Here is a 19,608-nt window from a genome sequence, read left to right as displayed (position 1 = left end):
ATAGTCTGACTCTGGTATACCATGGGGCCCCCACTGTGATGGTGCATCTTGTAATGTCTCCAATACGGATAGTCTGACTCTGGGATACCATGGGGCCCTCACTGTGACTCTGGTATACCATGGGGCCCCCACTGTGATGGTGCATCTTGTAATGTCTCCAATACAGATAGTCTGACTCTGGCATACCATGGGGCCCCCACTGTGATGGTGCATCTTGTAATGTCTCCAATACGGATAGTCTCACTCTGGGATACCATGGGGCCCCCCACTGTGACTCTGGGATACCATGGGGCCCCCACTGTGACTCTGGTATACCATGGGGCCCCCACTGTGATGGTGCATCTTGTGATGTCTCCAATCCGGATAGTCTGACTCTGGTATACCATGGGGCCCCCACTGTGATGGTGCATCTTCTAATGTCTCCAATACGGATAGTCTGACTCTGGGATACCATGGGGCCCCCACTGTGATGGTGCATCTTGTAATGTCTCCAATACGGATAGTCTGACTCTGGGATACCATGGGGCCCCCACTGTGACTCTGGTATACCATGGGGCCCTCACTGTGACTCTGGTATACCATGGGGCCCCCACTGTGATGGTGCATCTTGTAATGTCTCCAATACAGATAGTCTGACTCTGGCATACCATGGGGCCCCCACTGTGATGGTGCATCTTCTAATGTCTCCAATACGGATAGTCTGACTCTGGCATACCATGGGGCCCCCTCTGTGATGGTGCATCTTGTAATGTGTCCAATATGGATAGTCTGACTCTGGTATACCATGGGGCCCCCACTATGACTCTGGTATACCATGGGGCCCCCACTGTGATGGTGCATCTTGTAATGTCTCCAATACGGATAGTCTGACTCTGGGATACCATGGGGCCCCCACTGTGACTCTGGTATACCATGGGGCCCCCACTTTGACTCTGGTATACCATGGGGCCCCCACTTTGACTCTGGTATACCATGGGGCCCCCACTGTAATGGTGCATCTTGTAATGTCTCCTTTTCCATAGATTGTCCTTTGTAAATTCTCATACTTCATTCTTTGTTATCTCTTTCTAGAGCAAATCAATGAGAAGGACGAAGGACCGTACTACACGCACCTCGGCTCCGGACCAACAGTGGCCTCAATCCGAGAGTTGATGGAGGGGAGGTGAGTTGGCTTTCTAAGTAGAGACGTTTCATCTTCTCGTGGTACACTTGTATGTTTAGTCAAATATTTCATTTTACATTTTTGTGCTGATAATTTTATGTATTTAACTGTAGTTTTGTGCTTTATCTTCCAATGACCATTGACAGCCACTAAATATTGGGCAAAGGAAATGTAATGTGATTAAATTCTCCCCCCCCCCCCCCCCCCCTTGTTTCATCCCTAATTCAGCCTCTCTTGTATCTGCCTCCTGCATCCCTTCGCTCCCTCTCCTCCTCCTGCATCCCCCCGTTCCCTTTCCTCCTCCTGCTCCTCCTGCATCCCCCTGTTCCCTCTCCTCCTCCTGCATCCCCCACTCCCTCTCCTCCTCCTGCATCCCCCCGTTCCCTTTCCTCCTCCTGCATCCCCCCAATCCCTCTCCTCCTCCTGCATCCCCCCGTTCCCTCTCCTCCTCCTGCATCCTCCCGCTCCCTCTCCTCCTCCTGCATCCCCCCACTCCCTCTCCTCCTCCTGAATCCCCCTGCTCCCTCTCCTCCTCCTGCATCCCTCCTCTTCCTCTCCTCCTCCTTCATCCCCCGTTCCCTCTCCTCCTCCTGCTTCCCTCCACTTCCTCTCCTCCTCCTGCTACCCCTGCATCCCCCCGCTACCTCTCCTCCTCCTGCTTCCCTCCACTTCCTCTCCTCCTCCTGCATCCCTTGCATCCCCCCGCTCCCTCTCCTCCTCCTGCATCCCTCCGCTTCCTCTCCTCCTCCTGCATCAATCCGCTTCCTCTCCTCCTCCTTCATCCCCCCGCTCCCTCTCCTCCTCCTGCATCCCTTCGCTTCCTCTCTTCCTCCTGCATCCCCCCGCTCCCTCTCCTCCTCTTGCATCCCTCTGCTCCCTCTCCTCCTTCTGTGTCCCTCCGCTCCTTCTCCTCCTCCTGCATCCCTCTGCTCCCTCTCCTCCTTCTGTGTCCCTCCGCTCCTTCTCCTCCTCCTGCATCCCTCTGCTCCCTCTCCTCCTCCTGTGTCCCTCCGCTCCTTCTCCTCCTCCTGCGTCCCTCCGCTCCCTCTCCTCCTGTGTCACAGAACTGAAGTGTTGCAAATTATTCCATTGCTTGTCCTTCAGTTAATGTCTCTTTTATTCTGTAGGTATGGAGAGAAAGGGAAAGCGATCCGCATTGAAAAAGTAATTTATACAGGAAAGGAAGGGAAGAGCTCCAGGGGGTGTCCCATTGCAAAATGGGTGGGTACTCTAATTATTTGTTTTTATGTTTAAATCCCAATTTGTCAGAATTTCAGTCTAACACGGCCATTGGACCTTTAACTGATATTATTGTTTTGAATGTATGCTGTATATCATGAATGTAGAAAACTGGCCAGAAAGTCATGCTGGGTCACCTGACACCTCTATATATCTGGGTGTTGCATTAGATCTTCCATTTACAGGAATGGTCCAATCAGATCCAGATATTCCGCTCTCAGATTTCTATACCACGCAGGGACCATATTCAGTCCTCCCAGAATTGGGCATTAATACAGCCTTTGTATGACAATTGTGCCTTTCCCCCGTACCGTCTGATGCGGAGAACTCGGGAACACGCCTCAGTGACGGGTCCTTACAAGCAGCCTGAATGGAGGAGCGAATACCTGATAGTTCATATAAACCGATGACAGTTAACATGGTTTTCAAGAATGGATAAATAATACACTGAGGGGTAAAGTCACCCAATCTGCAAGTCATTTTTGTTTCCAGAGAAAGCTAGCCTGTTGTTATGGCTTTTGTTATGGTTGTACGTCTAGGACACATGAATGATGTGACGCGTCGGGGATAGTACCTTTGTCTTTGAAGTCTCAGTTATGAGGATAATGAACTGGATCTTCCTCTGCCTTCTTCCATCACAGAGGACATCAGTGGAGGGAGCTCCTCTGTGTACTTTAATTCTGCTGACCCTCATTCATCTTGAAGTCTTCATCTTCCTGCTGCTCAATAAAGTAAAGAATTTAAATATCCAACAGGAAGAACGAGACCCTTCACAATCTGAGGGTTAGGTTCAGGGGTTACCAATGATCTAGGCTGCAGTTGGCTATATTGGGTTTGAGGTTAAAGGTTAGGTTGAAGAGGAGACATAGGGGTGGGGTTGGGGTAAGGGCAAAGTTGAGGGTTTAAGGTTGAGTTTAGGGTTAAGAACTATCTTTAAGGGTTAGGTTGAGGTTTAGGGTTAGGCCAAGATTAGGCATTAGGTGAAGGCTGAGAATTAGCAGATAAGTTGTGGTATGGAAAACACAGTTTGCTTTCCATTCACTGTTTAATTTTAGCTTTTCAATTGTAAAAAAAACTTTTATCTTTGGTTATAAATCTGTAGCGCTACCCCCACAGGAGTCTCTGAGTTTTGGGTCCCCCTAAGCTATGCACAGCCAGGCAACACACAGTCAGAAAAATAGTCCTTGACCTTTTGTTATGGGATTCCCAATTTGATTGAAGAAATAGCAAAATGAGGACGTTTCCTGCTCTGGCACACTTAGAAAAATATCGACAGACACCCGACTGCGTTCCAGGCGGAACCATTACAGTCCTTAGTAAAGTAATCGCCTTCTAGGAGCTTGGTGTCCCGAGTGGATTTAGAAGCTCTTGGTCCCCTCAGTGCACAGAATACCAGCCTACTTGGCTACGGTATCTGATCCCAGGACAAGGGATTGGGTAAGCTATGAACTGCCCCCTGAAGACTTGCCAGAACTTGTATCCAGCAGACCATTTCCTTCTAAGACCTGGGGGTGTCCCTGGGCTCACACTGTCCTTGTCCTGCAGCTGTGGATAGAACTGCTTTCAGGCCTTCCACTGAGCTGGTTCCTTTCCACATTATCCAGGCTGTCCTTCCCTGGTGGATGGCACGGCAGGGCAGTGGAGCTCCCTCTTTCATCCTCCTGCCTGGAGGCAGAACCTCCCTTCTCTATGGCCCCCTTCCAGGCTACACAGCAGTACCCCTCAGCACTCCATCTTCTACCCGACTCCCCTTCTAGCATGGCTGTCTCATATTTATGGGCTGTTCTACCACACTACCAGAGCCTCCCCTCTGGGATTGGTCAGACTCCCATGAATGTGCAGATTGAAGTCTTCACCCTTCTGCCCACTGGCTTCTGGAAGTTTCCATGGACCCCAGAACCAGGTGGAGGCGACCTGCTGAGTCATCCAGCCTGACCTCACACTGAACCCACAGAAATTCAGGCTCACTCACCAACATGATCCAAACATAAATGTACCTCACACTAGCCCCAGCTAGTGGTCTCTACACGTGTGTTGAAAAATGTCACATGCCACATCCGATGTGTAATAGTGACACAGATTCATTGGGGTGGATTTACTAAAGGCAAATAGTCTGTGCAAGTGCATTTGCTCCAGAGCTTAGTAAATGAGGGGTGTCACTTTGCAAAGAATACCCAAGCAGGTGCAAGGAAAACCAAAATACTGCATTTTTCCTTGCACATGTAGTGGGTACTAGCCACCACCTTCCACCCCGCTCTCTCCATTCCTCCCTGCAGTGTAGAAGAGTGACAGTGGGCTCCACACCCCACCAACCCATCCCCCGCTCGAGCCACGGCTGCCACAACGGGAGACTGGAGAGGCTGTTCTGCACTGCAGTGAGAGAGAGCCACTGTAGGCTCCCCCCCATGTCCTCCAACTACTACACATGAGAACAGAGAGGCGCTTACTAGGATCGCTGACACCTCTGTCCCCTTCCTATTGGCCACAGCAAGGGGACCAATCAGAGAGGCAGAGGGGAGGATCATGGGACATGTAGACTCAGAAACAGGCGGCCCCCCATTCCAAGCCTAAGGGAGCAAACTACAGCCCCCAGCATGCTCTGCTCAAGGGGAGATATGGCCTGAAGCCCTGAAAAAAAGCAAACCCGGGAATACGAGGGAGAGTTCGAGAAGCAAGGTTGGCTGAGGAACTCCATCAGAACCAGGGACCAAGCCACTGGAGTCCCCATCTGCTGTGAACCTGAGTGGAGGGACAACCACGCTGCCCAGCACCTTCCCAAGCTGCTAAGGGAGATAGAGAACCACTGTGCCCAGCACCACCAGCCAGAGATGGACTCTGCCGGGATACAGATGTGCTGCACCATAGACCGAGAGCTATCATTCATGCTGGGGGATCACGGCTGCAGCTTTGCTGGGTCTGGTGAGGGGCCTGGTGGCCGTTATCTATTACTGCTCTCAGGGTGTCAGGGCTCCAGGTATGACCAGAGGTATGTGAACTGACGCAGGGAAATGCAGGCTTCAGATAAGTTATAACAATATAATTTATTAACACTAACAATACATAAACGCAGTGCACCAAACCCCAAGCTAACACAAATACATACAACAAGGTGAAACAAACCCAAACCTAAACTGATACAGATACACAGGTACATACACATAGAGAGCACAACGTAATCAGGCAGGCCGGGTCAATAACTATCGGGCAGGTAGGTACAGGAGGAGCAGGCGGAGAGAATGGTCGGGGTCACAAGCCAGGGATCAAAACAGGAGAAGTCAGCAGAGGTCAGGATCAGACCGGGTCGGCAACAAGTCAGGCAGAGGCAGAAACAGGAACAGGGATGCAGGTAACAAGATACAGGGGCCCAGGAAAAACACACACCAAGGCCCAGACTGCAGGTCTGACCATCCCTTAAATACACCTGCATAATCAGCTTCAGGTGTTTGGCTGGCTGCAGGGTTGAGTCTGATTGCTGAGAGCACCCGCTGGCCAGCCCTGGTACTGCAGCCCACAAGGCAGATGAGTCCCACCATTACTGGCAAGTCCATTCCTGACACAGGGACTGAGCCATTCTGCCATTCAGCCTAATTGTGCCTGCGGAGCCTAATCATGACCACAACGAGCTCCATCGTACTAGTCAGTGAAGATCTAGGACTAAAGACTGCCTCTCCCCCGAACCGTACTTGCCCATGGCCAGCTGCTGCTCTTTAATATGGTTCCCTACCATCTCCCAATCCTGTGAGTGCGCAAAACTGCTAGGGAACTGTTATCCCTGTAGGCATGTTTTACAGGACAGTTGTGTTGTTTATTATTGATTTACTCGTTTACATATTGATGTATTGATTATTGCTATTGGTATAGAGATACTTATATAGACATTTATGTTTTACCTTTTATTATCTGAGAACAGCCCCACCCTGCTTAGTAGGCTGCACCTTGATTTACCCGCTGCGGGTCAAACTGGATCTTATGCTGTCATTTCTGCAAATTATCAACAGACTAATAGTCTACTGCTGAACCAATATCCTACAGTCAGGGGAAACGGACCCTACACTTGTGTTGTAGTTATTCATTCAAGCCGGTGTGTCAGAGGGGCCGAGGTTGTTCATGGAGTCGAGGCGCAGAACAGGGAACCCAAAATTACCAAGTGGCCCCTTCGGGGGTAGTGCTACACGTATGATTGGATGATGGAAGTCAGCAGAGCTTCGCCACATTTACTAAGCTCTGGAGCCGCTGCACTTGCAGTCTATTGGCCTTTAGTAGCTCCACGCCATCACTTGGTGCCACAAGTCCATGTGATGGAAGATGCAGCACTGATTGGCCATAGACGTTAGAAGAACATTCCGGTGTATTCGGTTTAATTGTTATGTGATAATGGTGTCTATAGCTATAAAGTGGAAGTTGGATGCAGGGACTAATCTATGGAGTAGAATGCAGCCGACTACAATGGATCCGAATTCTAGAGATATTTGTGGCCGATTTCCTCCCTTGTGAAGCGAACGACATTGGGATCCTCAGTTCCTCCACCCTCTTCCTGGTGTTTATCCTCTGTGCTTTCTAAGAGCGGATGGCGTTGTGGGCTGTCAGGAAGCCGACTCTCACATGCAGGACGAAGGTGAACCGAGGACACGGCGGCTTGTTTACATCATTATTTACAGAGGCCATCTCCGGGTGGCCAGTGGCGCTGCGTACTCCACTCCTGGAGGACACACAGCGCACCAAACTCCTCCAGCTCATTACAGCTTCTCCTTTATTCCGCGCCATGCTGTATGTGAGGAATTAAATATTCTGTAGATAGAGGCCGTTCCTCGAAAGTGGAAGGATTTTCAATCGGATTTATAGATTAGATCTGCGCCGAGGCAACGCTGCTCCGACCATAACCCGACGTGATTTACATTCCAGGTGTAAAACGCTCCCATTTGTCTGGTTTAAAAAACAGGATGGAAATGTGAAAATCCACACTGCGCTATTTTATTAAAGGGGTCTTCCGCATCCCCACCCCTACAGCTTTCCAAGGAGTTCTGGGCTGTGTCAAACTAAAAGCAGCCAATCATATCTCAGTGTGATGGTAGATTGGTAGCAGTTTAATCTGCCGATTGGTTGGAATGTTTGCACCTCTGGCACCAGCGAAGGAAGGGGGCACCAAAGCTTTTGACCATCTTGTACTTGATAGTAGAAAAGCAGTTAAAAGGAAAAGTTCTGGGCCCCAGGTACTGAGTATTGTGAGAACAATCAGATGGAGGCGTAGAAAGTCATTGAACCTCCAGTGAAGGTGGAGTCCCTCATAAGAACTCCATTTATCTGGTCTCTACACAGCCCCTTCGTGGTCCAATGTAGTCATCTTGAAGGACCTGCTCGGGTTCAGAGCTCCCTTCCAAAGTGGAAAAAACATTCAATATTGATAGGCAAATTTTTTTTCCTATTTTTTTTTTATATTGACCTCAGTATGTAGAAGTACTCAGGAACACATCACACTTGGGTCACGCTGACACAGAAAGGAAAACTTCCTACATAAGCTGGGTGACAGAAGGAGGGGTAGAGGGAAGAGCCTTAGGGAGGCTAGCCCTGAATTGGTACATCCCAATAAATATGCCACGTTGCATGATGTTGGGGATATCAGCTAAGAGGTGGCATTGCTGGAGCAGGCCTCCTCCCCTAGTTGCCATGGGAATGACTGTCCAAGTATACCACGTCCACCGCCGCCCCTGTGTCTGACTATACCGCGTGCACCGCTGCCCCTCTGTCCCATTATACCGCGTCCACCGCCGCCCCTCTGTCTGACTATACCACGTCCACCACCACCCCTCTCTCCAAGTATACCACGTCCACCACCACCCCTCTCTCCAAGTATACCACGTCCACCACCACCCCTCTCTCCAAGTATACCGCTTCCACCGCCGTCCCTCTGTTCGAGTATACCACGTCCACCGCCACCCCTCTGTCCGAGTATACCACGTCCTCCGCCACCCCTCTGTCCGAGTATACCACGTCCACCCCTCTGTCCGAGTATACCACGTCCACCGCCACCCCTCTGTCCAAGTATACCACGTCCACCGCCACCCCTCTGTCCGAGTATACCACGTCCACCGCCACCCCTCTGTCCGAGTATACCACGTCCACCGCCACCCCTCTGTCCGAGTATACCACATCCTCCGCCACCCCAATGTCCGAGTATACCACGTCCTCCACCACCCCTCTGTCCGAGTATACCACGTCCACTGCCACCCCTCTGTCTGAGTATACCACGTCCACCGCTACCCCTTGTGTGACAACTTCTGTCTTTCATGAATCCATGCTGTCTGTTGCTTCCAATATTTGTTTCCAGCAAGAACTCCTCTCTGTGGTCTTTTATTAAACTCTCCAGTATCTTCCCAACTATAGAAGTTACACTAACAGGTCTATAATTACTTGGGAAGATTTTCACCCCTTTATAAATATTGGCCCCACATTGGCCTGGCATTTTTCGCTGGCTGATAGCTAAATTGAGTGGGAAATTTGAGTGGAGAGTGAAAGAGTTTTACTTTTGACTGCTGGTGCTTGTAGTTGTTTTGTTTTCTTCTTTGGGTCTTTCTAAAAGCTTTTACTTTTTAAAATCACTTTTTCTGTCACTTTTTTAAACAAACTTTTTTCGTTCTTCTCTTCCGTCAGTCTGCTAATTAAGGGGCGGGGCTAATTGGTACAGGTGATACAGGTCCTATATAACTCTGAGCGCGCTCATTCTTCAGCTTGCCTGTATTTTGCTTGCCTGACCTTTGACTAAGTGGAGTTAGAAAACCGGAGTTGGAAAACAGGAGATTATAACAGAAGTCTACTAACCTGTAAGTGACATCTGATATTTCCTGTTACAATTGTACCTGGGATATGAGGTGTAGTGGGGGGGAGGGGTTTGTACAGCGCTGCGCACACTGTTGGCGCCATATAAATCCCATATAATAATAATACTGTACCTGGGATATGAGGTGTAGCGGGGCGGAAGGTTTTGTGCCGCATGTAGGCAGCAATGGAGCCGCACCTCCAGGATGGACCCCGCTGCGACATATCACCTCCAGGATGGACCCCGCTGGGACGAATCGCCTCCAGGATGGACCCCGCTGCGACAGATCGCCTCTAGGATGGATACCGTTGCGACAGATCGCCTCCAGGATGGATACCGCTGCGACAGATCACCTCCAGGATGGATCCAACTGCGACAGATCACCTGCAGGATGGACCCCACTGCGACAGATCACCTGCAGGATGGATACCGCTGCGACAGATCACCTGCAGGATGAATCCCGCTGCGACAGATCACCTCCAGGATGGATACCGCTGCGACAGATCACCTCCAGGATGGACCCCACTGCGACAGATCACCTGCAGGATGGACCCCGCTGCGACAGATCACCTGCAGGATGGACCCCGCTGCGACAGATCACCTGCAGGATGGATCCCGCTGCGACAGATCACCTCCAGGATGGATACCGCTGCGACAGATCACCTCCAGGATGGACCCCGCTGCGACAGATCACCTCCAGGATGGATCCAACTGCGACAGATCACCTGCAGGATGGACCCCACTGCGATAGATCACCTGCAGGATGGATACCGCTGCGACAGATCACCTGCAGGATGGATCCCGCTGCGACAGATCACCTCCAGGATGGATACCGCTGCGACAGATCACCTCCAGGATGGATACCGCTGCGACAGATCACCTCCAGGATGGACCCCACTGCGACAGATCACCTGCAGGATGGACCCCGCTGCGACAGATCACCTGCAGGATGGACACCGCTGCGACAGATCACCTCCAGGATGGACCCCACTGCGACAGATCACCTGCAGGATGGACCCCGCTGCGACAGATCACCTGCAGGATGGACACCGCTGCGGCAGATTACCTCCAGGATGGACCCCACTGAGACAGATCACCTCCAGGATGGATACCGCTGCGACAGATCACCTCCAGGATGGACACCGCTGCGACAGATAACCTCCAGGATGGACCCCGCTGCGACAGATCTCCTCCAGGATGGACACCGCTGCGGCAGATTACCTCCAGGATGGACCCCACTGAGACAGATCACCTCCAGGATGGACCCCACTGAGACAGATCACCTCCAGGATGGACACCGCTGCGACAGATCACCTCCAGGATGGACACCGCTGCGACAGATCACCTCCAGGATGGACCCCGCTGCGACAGATCTCCTCCAGGATGGACACCGCTGCGGCAGATTACCTCCAGGATGGACCCCACTGAGACAGATCACCTCCAGGATGGACACCGCTGCGGCAGATGTGAGCGGATTGCCCTTCTGGAATCTCGTGTTAGAGATCTGGAGGAACAAGTTGCAACACTGTGCAGAACCGACAACCTTGAAAGGGGTCTTCTGCTCTCTGAGCGGGTGGCTAATGGGATTGATGTGGAGGGCGGAGGGACTAATCAGGATGATCAGGTAGGAAGATGGATTACTGTAATGAGAGGGAGTGGGAGGGGCTCACAGAAAAGAAAGGCTGGCCCTGGGTTTATGCACCCAAACAGATTTGCCAAGTTCGGGGAAGATGTGGGGGTGGCATGCTCAGGGGTGGCAGCCCTGGATGTCACTGCTATCCCTAACAGCCGGGAGGGCAGACCATCTGGGAGGGGTGGTGAGGGTAGTGCAGGAAGGCCTAGACTGGGGGGAGGGTAGTGCAGGAAAGCCTAGACTGGGAGGGAGGGTAGTGCAGGAAGGCCTAGACTGGGGGGAGGGTAGTGCAGGAAGGCCTAGACTGGGGGGAGGGTAGTGCAGGAAGGCCTAGACTGGGGGGAGGGTAGTGCAGGAAGGCCTAGACTGGGGGGAGGGTAGTGCAGGAAGGCCTAGACTGGGGGGAGGGTAGTGCAGGAAAGCCTAGACTGGGAGGGAGGGTAGTGCAGGAAGGCCTAGACTGGGGGGAGGGTAGTGCAGGAAGGCCTAGACTGGGGGGAGGGTAGTGCAGGAAGGCCTAGACTGGGGGGAGGGTAGTGCAGGAAAGCCTAGACTGGGAGGGAGGGTAGTGCAGGAAGGCCTAGACTGGGGGGAGGGTAGTGCAGGAAGGCCTAGACAGCTGGTGGTATTATGGGATTCTCTATAAGAAGGACTCATAGAATCATTTGTCGCCAGGATCGCCTCCGCCGAATGGTTTGCTGTCTCCCTGGTGCCAGGGTTCGGCATGTGGTGGACCCGGTTGATACATTACTGGGGGGGGGCTGGGCATGACCCGGCTGTCTTGGTCCATGCTGGAAACAATGACAGAATACATGGAAGGTGGCGGCTCCATAAGAATCAATGTAAAGAACTCGGCTGCAAGTTGAAGGGAAGGACCTCCAAGGTGATATTCTCTGAAATGGTACCGGTGTCATGTGCAACTCAGGAGAGACGGGGAGATCAGAGAACTCCATGCATGGCTGAAGGCCTGGTGTAAGAGGGAAGGATTTGGGTTCCTAGAGCATTGGGCTGACTTTTCATTGGGGTGCAACCTATATGCTAGAGATGGTCTGCACCTAATGGAAGGGGGTCTGCTGTGCTGGGGGAGGGACCATAACCGTGACCATAACATGATTTCATTTATTGTTAGCTGTAAACAGCGAGCACATACGGGAAAAATAAAACCGCTCAATTTCAAGAGAGCTAATTTTCCAAGGCTGAGAGCTGCTCTCCAAGACTTAGACTGGGAGGAATATTGGCATGGATGAACACAACACAGAAATGGGAGTTCTTCACAAAGACTGTATGTGACCACACTGCAGAATATATCCCCGTGGGCACCAAGTATAAAAGGCTACAAATCCAACCTCTGTGTCTTACGGCCAAAGTTACAAAAGCCATAGATAATAAGAAAAGAGCTTTTATAAAATATAACAATGAAGGAACGCGATCATCGCTTACACATTACAGAGAATATAACTATCCAGAGGCATTTCTTGTATCGGAGGGACAGGGAGGGTAGAAGAGGAGGAAACGTATGTCTGTATATCAAGAATGATTTGATAGTGAATGTGAGGGACAACATTGAAAACGGGGCACAGGAAGAAGTGGAGTCCTTGTGGGTGGAACTCCAAAGGGAAGAAACAAGTGGGAAATTAATAGTGGGGGTATGCTACAGGCCCCCTGATCTGAAGGATGAGGAGGAGGTGGATCTCCTATCTCAGTTAGAAATGGCAGTGAAGCAGGACTGTGTTATCACAATGGGGGACTTCAACTATCCAGATATTGACTGGGCAGAAGGAACAGATCACTCATTTAAGGCGCACCATTTCTTAAACGTCTTACAGGACAACTTCATGAGCCAGTTGGTGGATTCCCTGACTAGAAAGAATGCATTGCTAGATCTACTAATTACAAATAACACAGATCGAGTTGCAAAGGTGGAAATATGGGACAACTTAAGAACCAACGTTCACAGGTTAATTACATTCAGCATAAATCAAAGGATAACGAGGCACAGGGGTAGTACAAAAACACTAAACTTCAAAAGAGCCAACTTTTCTAATCTGCACTCCGTGCTACAAGATATTACATGGGAACATTGAACACTGAGGAAAAATGGGAATACTTTAGGATCCTATTAAATAAAGGTATTCCAATGGGCAATACATATAAAAGAGCGAAGGTTAAACCTGGATGGCTAAACCTTAACGCAAAAGAACATAATAAAGAGAAAAGAATAGAAGAAATATAATGCAGAGGGGTCATTGGCAGCATTCCAGCGCTACAAAGAATGCAATAAGAAGTGTAAGAAAGCAATCAGGGCAGCTAAAATAGATTATGAGACACATAGCAAAGAAGAGTATAAAAAAAACAAGACATTTTTAAATATATTAACAGTAAAAAAAAGTGAGGACAGAACATATTGGCCCCATGAAGGATGACGAAGGGAAGTTGGTTACAAATGACAAGGAGAAGGCAACTATGCTAAAGGCATTCTTCTCCTCAGTTTGTACAAAGGAAAAGGAGGGGAATAGTAATCAAGGCTGTATCATTAGTAACGCATCACAGAATGTACCCTTGTGGCTGACAGAAGACAATGTCCAAGAAAGATATTGGCTTACAGCCAAGAGTCCTCAAAGAACTCAGTCAGGTTATAGCCAAACCACTATTCCTGATATGTATGGAAAGATACTGACAGGTACCATTTGATTGGCAAAAGGCCAACGTGGTACCAATATTCAAAACAAGGCAGAGACCTATACCTGAGAACTGCAGACCACTCAGTCTAACATCAATAGTATGTAAACTATTGGCGGGATAATAAGGGACTATATCCAAGAATTTGCAGAAGAAAACTGATTAGTAGTAATCAGCGCGGATTTATGAAAGGTCATTTTTGCCAACCAATCTGTTAACATTCTATGAGGACGTGAGCTGACATCCAGATAAAGGAAGGCCAGTGGATGTGGTGTATCTGGATTTTGCAAAAGCATTCGATACATTTCCCCTTAAATGATTAATTTACAAACTGAGGTCTCTAGACATGGACCATGGTGTATGTACCTGGAAAGAAAACTGGATACAGGGCCATGACCAAAGGAGGTGATAAATAGAGAGTGGTCTGGAGTGGTCTGGAGTGGTGAGTGGGGCACCACAAGGCTCTGTCCTGGGGCCAATGTTTAATGTTTCAATCTCAGTGTTCTCTGACGATACAAAGCTAAGTAGGGCAATAACTTCATAGCAAGATATAGAAGAAATCTTACAAGAAGACCTCAATAAAATAAAGGGGGGGGGGGCAGATATATGGAAAAAGGGGTTTAATGCTTAAAAATGTGAAGTAATGCACTTTGGGGGCTAAAAATATGAACGTGAGTTACAGGCTAGGGGGAGAACCTCTGGGGGAATCCAGAATGGAAGAAGGTCTGGGGGTCCTAGTAGATGACGAACTCAGCAATGCCAATCAGCAGCAAGCAAAGCCAACATATTAGTGTGCATTACAAAGGGGAATAACTCCAGAGACAAAACTAGAATCCTGCTTCTTTATAAAACTCTGGTTTGGCCACATCTGGAGTGTCCAGTTCTGATCAGCAGTTCTCAGGATGGAGATGGTGGAACTGGAGAGAGTCCAGAGTTAATAATGGGGCTGGAGGACCTCCGGTATGAGGAACGGCTCCGAACACTAAACATTGTCTCCCTGGAGAAGAGACGCTGGAGAGGAGATATGATGGTGATATACAAATCCCTGCATGGTGATCCCAGCAGAGGGAATAAACTGTTCTGTCTCAGGGAATATAAGAAGACACGGGGCCACTCAATGAGATTGGAGGAGGAGAGGTTTAATCCTAAACTACGTAGGGGGTCTTCACTGTCAGGGCGGTAATGATGTGGAACTTCCACAATTGCTGCTTTCTGCGGGAAGTATTGATAGTTTTGAAAAACTCTTGGACGGATATAGTAAGGAGCACAGTATACAGGGATACAGGGAGCACAGTATACAGGGAGCACAGTATACAGGGATACAGGGAGCACAGTATACAGGGATACGGGGAGCACAGTATACAGGGATACGGGGAGCACAGTATACAGGGAGCACAGTATACAGGGATACGGGGAGCACAGTATACAGGGATACGGGGAGCTCAGTATACAGGGATACGGGGAGCTCAGTATACAGGGATACGGGGAGCACAGTATACAGGGAGCTCAGTATACAGGGATACGGGGAGCACAGTATACAGGGATACGGGGAGCTCAGTATACAGGGATACGGGGAGCACAGTATACAGGGATACGGGGAGCACAGTATACAGGGATACGGGGAGCACAGTATACAGGGATACGGGGAGCACAGTATACAGGGATACGGGGAGCTCAGTATACAGGGATACGGGAAGCTCAGTATACAGGGAGCACAGTATACAGGGATACGGGGAGCACAGTATACAGGGATACGGGGAGCACAGTATACAGGGATATGGGGAGCACAGTATACAGGGAGCACAGTATACAGGGATATGGGGAGCACAGTATACAGGGATACGGGGAGCACAGTATACAGGGATACGGGGAGCACAGTATACAGGGATACGGGGAGCACAGTATACGGGGAGCACAGTATACAGGGAGCACAGTATACAGGGATACAGGGAGCACAATATACAGGGAGCACAGTATACAGGGAGCACAGTATACAGGGATACGGGGAGCACAGTATACAGGGATACGGGGAGCACAGTATACAGGGATACGGGGAGCACAGTATACAGGGAGCACAGTATACAGGGATATGGGGAGCACAGTATACGGGGAGCACAGTATACAGGGATACGGGGAGCACAGTATACGGGGAGCACAGTATACAGGGATATGGGGAGCACAGTATACGGGGAGCACAGTATACAGGGATACGGGGAGCACAGTATACAGGGATACGGGGAGCACAGTATACGGGGAGCACAGTATACAGGGAGCACGGGATACAGGGATACAGGGAGCACAGTATACAGGGAGCACAGTATACAGGGATACGGGGAGCACAGTATACAGGGATACGGGGAGCACAGTATACAGGGATACGGGGAGCACAGTATACAGGGATACAGGGAGCTCAGTATACAGGGATACGGGGAGCTCAGTATACAAGGAGCACAGTATACAGGGAGCACAGTATACAGGGATACAGGGAGCACAGTATACAAGGAGCACAGTATACAGGGAGCACAGTATACAAGGAGCACAGTATACAAGGAGCACAGTATACAGGGAGCACAGTATACAGGGATACGGGGAGCACAGTATACAGGGATACGGGGAGCACAGTATACAGGGAGCACAGTATACAGGGATACGGGGAGCACAGTATACGGGGAGCACAGTATACGGGGAGCACAGTATACAGGGATACGGGGAGCTCAGTATACAGGGATACGGGGAGCACAGTATACAGGGAGCACAGTATACAGGGATACAGGGAGCACAGTATACAAGGAGCACAGTATACAGGGAGCACAGTATACAGGGAGCACAGTATACAAGGAGCACAGTATACAAGGAGCACAGTATACAGGGAGCACAGTATACAGGGATACGGGGAGCTCAGTATACAGGGATACGGGGAGCTCAGTGTACAGGGATACGGGGAGCTCAGTATACAGGGATACGGGGAGCTCAGTATACAGGGATACGGGGAGCACAGTATGCAGGGATACGGGGAGCACAGTATACAGGGATACGGGGAGCTCAGGATACGGGGAGCACAGTATACAGGGATACGGGGAGCTCAGGATACGGGGAGCACAGTATGCAGGGATACGTGGAGCACAGTATGCAGGGATACGGGGAGCACAGTATACAGGGATACGGGGAGCACAGTATACGGGGATACGGGGAGCACAGTATACAGGGATACGGGGAGCACAGTATACAGGGATACGGGGAGCACAGTATACGGGGATACGGGGAGCACAGTATACAGGGATACGGGGAGCTCAGTATACGGGGAGCACAGTATGCAGGGATACGGGGAGCACAGTATGCAGGGATACGGGGAGCACAGTATACAGGGATACGGGGAGCACAGTATACAGGGATACGGGGAGCACAGTATACGGGGAGCACAGTATACAGGGATACGGGGAGCACAGTATACAGGGATACGGGGAGCACAGTATACGGGGAGCACAGTATACAGGGATACGGGGAGCACAGTATGCAGGGATACGGGGAGCACAGTATACAGGGATACGGGGAGCACAGTATACGGGGAGCACAGTATACAGGGATACGGGGAGCTCAGTATACAGGGATACGGGGAGCACAGTATGCAGGGATACGGGGAGCACAGTATACAGGGATACGGGGAGCTCAGGATACGGGGAGCACAGTATGCAGGGATACGTGGAGCACAGTATGCAGGGATACGGGGAGCACAGTATACAGGGATACGGGGAGCACAGTATACGGGGATACGGGGAGCTCAGTATACGGGGAGCACAGTATACAGGGATATGGGGAGCTCAGTATACGGGGAGCACAGTATGCAGGGATACGGGGAGCACAGTATGCAGGGATACGGGGAGCACAGTATGCAGGGATACGGGGAGCACAGTATGCAGGGATACGGGGAGCACAGTATGCAGGGATACGGGGAGCACAGTATACAGGGATACGGGGAGCACAGTATACGGGGATACGGGGAGCACAGTATACAGGGATACGGGGAGCACAGTATACGGGGAGCACAGTATACAGGGATACGGGGAGCACAGTATGCAGGGATACGGGGAGCACATTATGCAGGGATACGGGGAGCACAGTATACAGGGATACGGGGAGCACAGTATACAGGGATATGGGGAGCACAGTATACAGGGATACAGCAATGTTTTTTGAAATGATCAAACACACAGGATGGACAGGATGGACTGGTGTGTATTCAACCTTCCCAACTGTGTAATTCCATCATATTCCTGGGAACTGAATGATGTTGTTGTGTTTTGTTCAGGTCATCCGCAGGCAGAGCGAGGAGGAGAAGCTCCTGGTTTTGGTTCGGCATCGGGCTGGTCACAGTTGTGAGAATGCCGTCATCATCATCCTAATCATGGCATGGGAGGGAATCTCGCGCTCCCTGGGAGACTCGCTCTATACCACCATCACAGAGACCATCACCAAATACGGAAACCCCACCTCAAGAAGATGTGGCCTGAATGACGAGTGAGTCTTCTTACATCCAATATGGATCATTCCCTGACCATTCACCAATCATTCCCTGATCATTCACCAATCATTCACCAATCATTTCCTGATAAAGTCATTTTCACTTTTTTACATTCTTGTATTCCTGTTATTTCCACTCTGTACAACCTATAAGAATTGTCCTCAGTTAGGGGCCATCATTGGGCTCTCTGATCAACAATCGCTGATATGGACCGTCAGCCAGAGAGAGCACAAGCCACAACCACTGTGCAGCCTACTAGTCATAAATGGCCACTCCATGCATTCAAGTCAAACCGGGACCAGGTATAAAAAGAGATTCTGGTGTGGCGGTAATACACGCAGTAGTAAGTAGCAAATGTGTCCTATTACTGATAGGGGGCACGTATGTCGCGGGCTCGTCCAAGATGGCAGACATCAGTGGTAGTGCGTGCATGGAACAGTGTGTGGCGATGTTTCTTGTGAACGAAGGCGTAAAACCCGCCGATATCTACAGAAGATGTCAAGCCCAGTACAGTGATGAGACGCTCCAAGCATACCACGTCCACAGCCACTCTTCTGTCAAAATATACCACGTCCACCATCATCCCTCTGTCCAAGTACACCACGTCCACCGCCACCCCTCTGTCCAAGTATACCACGTCCACAGCCGCCCCTCTGTCCAAGTATACCACGTCCACAGCCACCCCTCTATTGAAGTATACAACGTCCACAGCCACCCCTCTGTCCAAGTATACCACGTCCACAGCCACCCTTCTGTCCAAATATACCACGTCCACCGCCACCCTTCTGTCCAAGTATACCACGTCCACCACCACCCCTCTGTCCAAGTATACAACGTCCACAGCCACCCCTCTGTCCAAGTATACCACGTCCACAGCCACCCCTCTGTCCAAGTATACCACGTCCACAGCCACCCCTCTGTCCAAGTATACCACGTCCACAGCCACCCCTCTGTCCAAGTATACCACGTCCACCGCCACCCCTCTGTCCAAGTATACCACATCCACAGCCACCCCTCTGTCCAAGTATACCACGTCCACCGCCATTCTTCTGTCCAAGTATACCACGTCCACCGCCACCCCTCTGTCCAAGTATACCACGTCCACAACCACTCTTCTGTCCAAATATACCACGTCCACCGCCACCCTTCTGTCCAAGTATACCACGTCCACCGCCACCCTTCTGTCCAAGTATACCACGTCCACCACCACCCCTCTGTCCAAGTATACAACGTCCACAGCCACCCCTCTGTCCAAGTATACCACGTCCACAGCCACCCCTCTGTCCAAGTATACCACGTCCACAGCCACCCCTCTGTCCAAGTATACCACGTCCACCGCCACCCCTCTGTCCAAGTATACCACGTCCACCGCCACCCCTCTGTCCAAGTATACCACGTCCACCACCACCCCTCTGTCCAAGTATACCACATCCACCGCCACCCCTCTGTCCAAGTATACCACATCCACCACCACCCCTCTGTCCAAGTATACCACATCCACCACCACCCCTCTGTCCAAGTATACCATGTTCACCGCCTTTTCCCCTATGTGCTCGCTGTTT

At 50.6% G+C, this 19,608-nt stretch overlaps 1 protein-coding gene across 1 annotated transcript in view; it reads left to right on the top strand.

The window, feature by feature from the left end:
* Positions 1-1,041: 1,041 nt before the first annotated feature.
* TET3 (tet methylcytosine dioxygenase 3) overlaps positions 1,042-19,608 on the top strand; it is a 59,711-nt gene continuing 41,144 nt past the window's right edge. The window contains exons 1-3 of the mRNA XM_089668115.1: positions 1,042-1,162; positions 2,290-2,383; positions 17,834-18,042. Coding sequence (XP_089524241.1) covers positions 1,152-1,162; positions 2,290-2,383; positions 17,834-18,042 — 314 coding nt within the window. The 5' untranslated portion in view covers positions 1,042-1,151. The remainder of the gene's footprint in view (positions 1,163-2,289; positions 2,384-17,833; positions 18,043-19,608) is intronic.

Source organism: Staurois parvus, unplaced genomic scaffold (assembly GCF_062004578.1).
Source record: "Staurois parvus isolate SC_StPar_1 unplaced genomic scaffold, SC_StPar_1.0 ptg003858l, whole genome shotgun sequence".
Classification (NCBI taxonomy): domain Eukaryota; kingdom Metazoa; phylum Chordata; class Amphibia; order Anura; family Ranidae; genus Staurois; species Staurois parvus.
This window is presented reverse-complemented; position numbering and strand designations above follow the sequence as displayed.